Source organism: Podarcis raffonei, chromosome W (genome assembly GCF_027172205.1).
Source record: "Podarcis raffonei isolate rPodRaf1 chromosome W, rPodRaf1.pri, whole genome shotgun sequence".
Taxonomy (NCBI): Eukaryota; Metazoa; Chordata; class Lepidosauria; order Squamata; family Lacertidae; genus Podarcis; species Podarcis raffonei.
The window spans coordinates 21,342,851-21,351,510 of record NC_070620.1 but is presented as its reverse complement, the minus strand read 5'-3'; the positions used below and the strand labels follow the sequence as shown (position 1 = coordinate 21,351,510).

The following is an 8,660-nucleotide window of genomic DNA, read 5'->3' as shown; positions in this document are numbered from 1 at the left end:
GGAGCTCCTCCGAGACTTGGGGTTTAACATTAAGGACCATCAAAGAGACCAGCAGAAAGGAACTGAGAGAGATAAAAGGGCCTCAGATGTGAGGTCTCCAGGCTAAATAAATAACATAAAGACTGATGGACATTGGTCGGGGACTGGAACCGGGAAAAGGGTGGGTGGAGGTTGGGAATCCAAAGGGCACATAAGGATAATTTGTTTTCCTTTTTTTATTTTTAATTAGTGGTAAGGAAATTGGGTAAATCGTGGAAGGGAAATTTTGGTCGACTTTAGGAAAAAGGTTTAAGAACAACTAATGAGGTATAAGTATTGGTGTGTGTTTTTTAATAAGGTAAAATTGGTTTCTTCTTTTTTAAATTAATTGAAAATAAGATTGTTAAAAATAAATGGAGGAAATGGAAAAAAGAAGCAAAGTAAAAAAAATGGTATGTTAGAATAAATGTATAAGTTAAGGTAAAGAAATAAGTTAAGGACTTGCTGAACTGACAATTTAAATTGGAATACAAGAAGGGGAGGTGTGAGGAGGTCTGAGAAATAAGGTTAGGAACAATAAGTATTAGTAACTTTATGTGTTTTTTCTATTTTTCTTTTGTTGTTTAATTTTGTTATGTATTTTTGTATTTTTCTTTTGTTCTGTTTATTTTTTGTCCTTGTTTGTTTTTTGAAAATGCTAATAAATATTTAATTAAAAAAAAAATAAAGTTAAAACAAGGATCTAAAAAAAAAAAAAAAAAAAGATCTGTCATAAAATCAATGGACACCACCTCCCAGGGCCTTTCCGGTGTGGGTAAGGGTTCCAGTAACCCCGCGGGGGCAGCCCTTTCCCCCTTTGCCCTCTGGCATCGGTCGCACCCCCGTACATATTCTCTTATGTCTTCCCTCACCTTTGGCCACCAGAACTGCCTGGTGACAAGTAACATGGTCTTGTGCTGTCCAAAGTGCCCAGCTGTTGGGTTGTCGTTGAGTTGTTTAAGTACCTTCCCCCTCAAAGTCTCCCCCAGTACATACAGCGCCCCCTTATAGTACAATAGCCCTTCCTTTTCCTCGAACCCTCCATTGACTTCCATTCCGTCCCTGGGTTCCCTGATTTTCGCCTGAGCAAACTCATCGTGCCTGGTGAGCCCTGCCAGTTCCCGTTTCCCAACCAACGCTCCCCCACACACACACCGATCCTCGGGGAACACGTGCCTGGTCTCTGGGGGCCGCTCTCCTTCCATGTACTCCGGTTTCCGGGAGAGAGCATCTGCCCTTACGTTTTCCTCTCCCGGCACATATCGGATCTCGAAGAAAAACTTGGCGAACTCCTGGGACCATCTGATCTGTCTCTGGTTGAGCACTTGCGCGGTCCGCCAGTATTCCAAGTTCTTGTGGTCAGTTCTGACCTGGATCTTGTGCCGCGCCCCTATCAGCAGATGTCTCCATTGCCGAAATGCCGCATAGATGACAAGCAGTTCGCGGTCATACACTGTGTAGTTTTGTTCTGACTTGCTCAGCTTCCTTGAGAAAAAGGCACACGGCATCCAGTTCTGCTTGTCCCCGGGCTGCAAAAGAACCGCTCCAATGGTGTGGTCGGACGCGTCCGTCTCCAGCCTCATGGGCTTCTCCGGATCCACGTGCAGGAGCTGTTCTTCCGAGGCAAACGCCCTCTTCAGTTTTTCAAAGGATTGCTGCGCTCCCTCTGTCCACGCAAACTTCTTTTTGCTACTAAGACAATCCGTTATGGGCGCTGTCAAGTGAGCGAAGTTCCTTATGAACTTCCTATAAAAGTTGCTGAAGCCTAGGAACCTTTGCACATCCTTTCTGTTTTGGGGGGCTTTCCATTCCAGCACTGCCTTTACCTTGCCCGGATCCATGGCTAGTCCCTTGTCTGACAGCCTGTATCCCAGGAACTCGACCTCCCTGGCGTGGAATTGGCATTTTTCCAGCTTGACCCACAACTGATGCTTCTTCAATCTCTGTAGCACCTCCCTGACGTCTCTGACATGTTGCCTTTCATCGTCCGAATAGATTAAGACATCATCCAAAAAGGCTACGCAATTCTTGTACAGCAGGGGCCCCAACACATGGTGCATGAGTGCTTGACAGCAGGCCGAGCCCGATTGTAATCCAAATGGCATCACTAAGTACTCAAAAGCCCCCAGGGGGGTGAACATGGTCGTTTTCCATTCGTCCCCCTCCCTTATCCTGATCAGATTGTATGCTCCCCTGAGGTCCAGCTTGGTAAAAATCTTTCCCTGCCTCACACGTGTCAAAATATCATCAATCCTGGGCATTGGGAAAGTCACGGGTTCTGATACCAGATTCAGGGCCCTGTAATCCACGACTAATCTGGGCTGATTAGTCTCTTTCTTGTCCACAAAGAACACTGGACTGCCCCCCACCGCCTTTGATTCCCTTATGAACCCCCTCTTCAGGTTCTTGTCAATAAACTGCCGCAACTCCTGCATCTCCCGGTCGGACATGGCATACAGCTTACCCACTGGTAACTGAGCCCCTGGAAGCAGGTTGATTTGGCAGTCCAAGCCCCATATTCAGGTTGATATTGGAAGTGGCCAAATGAAGACCTTTGCTCCAGAAGAAATTTCAGCAATGGTTCTGGCTAAAATGAAGGAGACTGCTGAGGCCTACTTGGGAAAGAAGGTAAGATGTTGTTTCAGCTGAAGCACACAAGCAAAAAGAATAGGCACTGAGGGGAGCCTTTGTGAATCTACCATGTATGGAGACTGGCCAGTGGTTGGTCTAATCCTTTACTGCTTACTCTAGTTAGCAGCAGGTCTCAGATGCCTTTCTGATCTAGAGATAATTCTAAACTGGATTGAACATGTACTATTCTGCATGCAGTTTAAGTGTTCTACCACTGAGCTTTAATGCCTCCTAACAGGCCTGGCTGCTTGTACATGAGGAGTCCATGCCTTCTGGGTTCCCTGGGACATAAAATGGATGGGGGTGGTAGAACTGTTCTCCAAGCTGAGGCAGCCAATCTGTAGCCTTCTGGATCTGTTTGAATTCCAATTTCCAATATCCCTGACAGTTGACAATGCTGGATGGGGCTGATGAGAGCCCAGCAGCATCTAGAGGGCAACAGGCAATCCACTCTATGTAGTCTTGAAAGGTGCATTCTAGACAATCGGGCTCCCTCCCCCTCCCCCCAAAAAACTGTATTAGATGTTAATTTGGAAACAGCAATCCAAATTATTCTCATTCTTCTCCAGGTCACCCATGCTGTTGTCACTGTGCCAGCTTACTTCAACGATGCCCAGCGTCAGGCTACAAAGGATGCTGGTACTATTGCAGGGCTGAATGTCATGAGAATAATCAATGAGCCGTAAGTAGGGTTTTAATAGTCTTCTGCCAGTATTTGGGATTTATGTGGGCTTTTCTCACATTTACCAAACTAACGAGTTGCTCTTACAGGACTGCTGCTGCTATTGCTTATAACAAAAGGGAGGGCGAGAAGAACATCCTTGTGTTTGACTTGGGTGGTGGAACTTTTGATGTCTCCCTCCTCACAATTGATAATGGTGTCTTTGAAGTTGTGGCAACCAATGGAGACACTCACCTGGGTGGGGAAGACTTTGACCAGCGTGTAATGGAACATTTCATCAAGCTCTACAAGAAGAAAACTGGAAAGGATGTTCGGAAGGACAACAGAGCTGTTCAGAAGCTTCGTCGAGAAGTTGAAAAAGCCAAAAGAGCGCTTTCTTCTCAACACCAATCTAGAATTGAGATTGAATCTTTCTTTGAAGGAGAAGACTTCTCTGAAACCTTGACAAGAGCAAAATTTGAAGAACTGAACATGGTAGGTATCTTGAATTTTAAAATGGGTAATTGCTGTACACAAAACATAAAAGTGGGAGAGAAGTGATAATAATAATAATAATAATAATAATAATAATAATAATAATAATAATAATAATAATAATAATAATAAATTATTTGTACCCCGCCCATCTGGCTGGCTTTCCCCAGCCACTCTGGGCGGCTTCCAACAAAGATTAAAAATACATTCAAATGTCACACATTAAAAACTTCCCTGAACAGGGAAGTTTAGATGTCTTCTAAATGTTAGGTAGTTGTTTATCTCTTTGACATCTGATGGGAGGGTGTCCCACAGGGCGGGCGCCACTACCGAGAAGACCCTCTGCCTGGTTCCCTATAGCTTGGCTTCTCACAATGAGGGAACCGCCAGAAGGCCCTCGGCGCTGGACCTCAGCGTCCGGGCAGAATGATGGGGGTGGAGATGCTCCTTCAGGTATACTGGGCCAATTATAGTAACATGTAGTACATGCGTGTCATGGGGAAAATAAAGTGGTGCCCTCCTGTGTGAAATGTTATCCCACTCCCAAGACACTATGCTGGTCAAACTGCACCAACAGCAGAGAATAAATTGGTTCCCTAATGGCTTGAGTCAAAATTGCTTGTCCTCTAAAAGATAGCAATGACTGATCTTTGTGGATTCTCCTGTTAAAGACAAATGAGATGTTACGAGTAGGCCCATCTGATCTCAAATAGCATCACACATGGGCATCTTGGGGGCAGGATGTATCTGATAATTTGGTGACTGTATCATCTTGTGGCCTTGTTCTGTGATTGCCTTTCCACATCAATTAAGGGATTTTAAATTCTGCTTGTAGGATCTCTTCTGTTCCACCATGAAACCTGTCCAGAAAGTCCTAGAGGATGCAGACCTAAAGAAGTCTGAAATTGATGAAATTGTGCTTGTTGGTGGCTCTACTCGCATCCCCAAGATACAGCAGCTTGTGAAAGAATTTTTCAATGGCAAGGAACCCTTTCGTGGAATCAACCCTGATGAAGCTGTAGCTTATGGTGCTGCTGTGCAGGCTGGCGTACTCTCTGGGGATCAAGATACTGGTAAGTCTGAGTGACTTAAATGCTGCATGAGGTGTTGGGCAGAGTAGCCTGTACAAGTGAAAAGCTTCCAGTCAGCCTCATAACTGTTTGGAATGGAAGATCTTTGTCTTTGCTGGCTGTCAAGTTTCACTACAGCTAGAAAAATTATGGTGATGCTTCATCACTTAAAACCTCCTTTTCATTCTTAGGGGATCTGGTGCTGCTTGATGTGTGTCCTCTGACCTTGGGCATTGAGACTGTTGGTGGAGTAATGACCAAACTTATCCCAAGGAACACTGTTGTCCCCACCAAGAAATCACAGATCTTCTCCACAGCTTCAGATAACCAGCCAACTGTGACAATTAAGGTTTATGAAGGTAAGTGGCCGACCAACATCATTTGGCTTGGAAACTTTTAGAGTATTTTGTCTTCTGGGCATTAAAGAGTAAAAGGTGAATCCAACACGGCTTAATTTTGCAATGCATGTTTCCACATTTGTGAGGTTCCTTAACATGCTTCGAGTATCACTAGCTGTTGATTATTAATAGAAACACAAGTGAGATGCCTTTTAAAAAATAACCTTGTACTTGCATGATTACCAGAGTATAATCTGAGTGATTTCATGTGAAATGAAATCCCCCCCCCCCGTAGGAGAACGTCCTCTTACAAAGGACAATCATCTCTTGGGAACTTTTTTTTTTAAAGATATTTATTGATTTTTCCACCTTTATACATTAAAAAATCAAAAAGAAAAAACAAAAAAGTTAAAAACACATAAAGTTTACAATCCTTATTTTCAATAACATATTTCCCTGACTTCCCCACACCTCCCCTTCTTATATTCCAATTCAAATTGTTAATTCAACAAGTTCTTGTCCCCAATTTTTGACCTTTTTATATTTAATTCATTTTTAAAAAAACAACCAATTTTAACTTATAAACATCAGTATTTAAACCTCAGTGCTCATTCTTAAAACTTTTTTCTAAAGTCGACCCAAATTCCCTTCCACGAATTCCCCAATTTTCATACTAATAACAAAACAATATAAAAAAAACAGATTATTATTCTGCACCCTTTGGATTCCCAAACCCCACCCCACCCTTTCCCGGTTTCAATCCCCAACAAATGTCCATCAGTCTTAGTCTACTATCAGCCTGGAGACCTCACGTCCAAGGCTCTTAATTCTCTCTCAATTCCTCTCTGCTGGTTTTTTTGGTAGTCCTTAATATTAAACACCAGATCTCGGAGAAGCTCTGTCCCGATAGGGTCCATATTTCTTCCAGCCAGACCTCCATACTTAAAAGTGGAGCCCGAATCTTGTTTCTTACTCCTTTTAAGTCCAAATGTCCCAAAAGCTCCAACTTTCACCTTAATCAAATTTGTAATCCATAGGTCTTCAGATCTCCACATAAGGAGATCTCTCCATTCTTCAATCTTCAATTCAAAACAGATTTTCATCATCCAGTACTTATTTTCCTTTGTAGCCATCATGTCAGGCCTCTGGCTCTCCTTTGTCATCTGCAACATTACATCTCCTCCTTCCTTTTCCTCAGAAACAACATATAACTCTTTCTCCACACTCTCAAATCTTTCAAGTTTCTCTTCTTGTCCAGCTGCATGGACTTCATGAGTCAAGTCCTTATCAAATTCAATGGATTTGTTTACTGTTAAGTCCAGAGTTGCAACATTTGTAGCCAAAACATCAATTTGGCCTTGTAACTTTCCCAAGAGAAGAAACACTCTGTCCAATTTAGCTTGAATTTTTCCTCCTTCAGCCATTCTTGTAATGTCCCAAAATCCCCTCTAGAGGGATTTTGGTTACTTTATCTTCCTTCCAGTTCAAATCCAAAATTCAAGTTAGTTTGTATCAGTTCTTCCTTGTTTTCAACAAAATATAACCAAATTGTAGCAAATATATCCAGCAGAGATAGCAGAAACAAAGTTCTCTTTTTCCTTCTTGACAGCTAATTTGACAGCTGTCAAACTCTTCTATATCTCCTCAATAGGCTCTCTCGCGGATCACTCCCGGGTCCGGGGGGGTGGCACTTCAGCTCTCAAAATTAGCTCTTATCCTCCAGTGAAATTACTTATACTGCCAAATCGTGAAATTAATGTCTTTTACCCAATAAAGAAGAAGAAATTCTCTCGACCTTAGTTAGCTAGTCCTTGCTTTAGATTATTTATAAGACGGGGAGACGGACTTCCTGTTTGCGCCTTCCCCGATCGTGCCTAATTAAAAAAAAAAATTTTCTTTACAAATCCAATTTCCGTATTACTCACGGGTTGTTGCTTTTAGAGTCCAATTGTTCACAAGAAGAAGTCAGCGCTCTCTGACCATGGCATGCGGCTTCACTCCGCAGGAGAAGCAGTCGACTCTCAGCACCGCGCCGCTCACCCCGTCCCCCGTTCCGAAGCCTTTAAAAAGGCTCCTTCGCGGGTCGGAGGGGCACAAATGGTGCCCGCCGAGTCACCAAGTTCACAGGCTTCAGCGCCTGTGATTTCTGAGGGTCCCCGCGTCGCCGCCGCGGCAGGACCCAACTCCTGCGGAGCCGATTCCCTCCGGAGCTCGGAGGGAATCCACCATTAGCCGATGGCGCTAACCCGGAAGTCCCATCTCTTGGGAAATTTCGATCTGACTGGAATCCCTCCTGCTCCCCATGGCGTCCCTCAGATTGAAGTTACCTTTGAAATAGATGTGAATGGAATCCTTCGTGTTACGGCTGAGGACAAAGGCACAGGCAACAAAAATAAGATCACTATCACCAATGACCAGAAGCGTCTTACTCCAGAAGAAATTGAGAGGATGGTCAATGATGCAGAGAAGTTCGCTGAGGAAGACCAAAAGCTGAAAGAGCGGATCGATGCTAGGAATGAGCTGGAAAGTTATGCCTACTCACTGAAAAACCAGATTGGAGATAAGGAGAAGCTCGGTGGCAAGTTGTTATCTGAAGACAAAGAAACAATAGAGAAGGCTGTAGAGGAAAAGATTGAGTGGCTAGAGAGTCACCAAGATAGTGATATCGAGGAATTCAAAGCCCAAAAGAAGGAACTGGAAGAGGTGGTGCAACCAATTGTGGGCAGGTTGTATGGTAGTGCAGGCCCACCCCCTACCGAGGAAGAAGCAGCAGGAGGAGATAAGGATGAATTGTAGACCTCAGTTTCCTAGATGTTGGTGCTGTAAATATTGGACTTTGAACTTTTGTTTAAACTATTTGAACTCTAGATTCGGAATGTGACCAGAATCTTCACATTGAGTGGAGTTGGAAATGCTAGCCCAAAAGTGGCTGTATACTGCTTTTCATTAGCAGTTGATAAATGTCCAGCAGGGGGGTGGGCAACCTGACAAGGGGAGCGGGTGAAGTATTGAAACCATTCTATTTAACAAGTTGGGTTATGTGTGTTATGTGGAGAACTTTTCTACCCTCCAAGTGACAACAATAAATTTGTTACTTACACTGGATCTGGGTCTATTTGATCTTTGTAACACAAATGCTTATAGGAACTAAGAACACACCAGGACCAGAGCTATGGTTTTGTCTGCATGTTTCTTGGTCTGACCCCCTCAGAAACCACCTTCCTCAGAGCAGAATACAATTGTACAATGAATTATTCCCATGCATGTCTGCTAGGGAGATGCGGGAGGCGCTGTGGGTTAAAACACAGAGCCTAGGACTTGCCGATCAGAAGGTCGGCGGTTCAAATCCCCGCGACGGGGTTTGAGCTCCCGTTGCTCGGTCCCTGCTCCTGCCAACCTAACAGTTCAAAAGCACGTCAAAGTGCAAGTAGATAGGTATCGCTCTGG

General features: G+C 43.9%; 1 protein-coding gene across 1 annotated transcript; it reads left to right on the top strand.

The window, feature by feature from the left end:
- Positions 1–1,725: 1,725 nt before the first annotated feature.
- On the top strand, positions 1,726–8,316 carry LOC128405991 (endoplasmic reticulum chaperone BiP-like). Its single transcript, XM_053373043.1, has 8 exons — positions 1,726–1,739; positions 2,511–2,646; positions 3,219–3,331; positions 3,421–3,805; positions 4,641–4,878; positions 5,067–5,234; positions 5,509–5,551; positions 7,487–8,316. Exons 1-8 carry the CDS (start codon positions 1,726–1,728, stop codon positions 8,007–8,009), a joined length of 1,620 nt encoding a protein of 539 aa, XP_053229018.1. The 3' UTR covers positions 8,010–8,316.
- Positions 8,317–8,660: the final 344 nt, after the last annotated feature.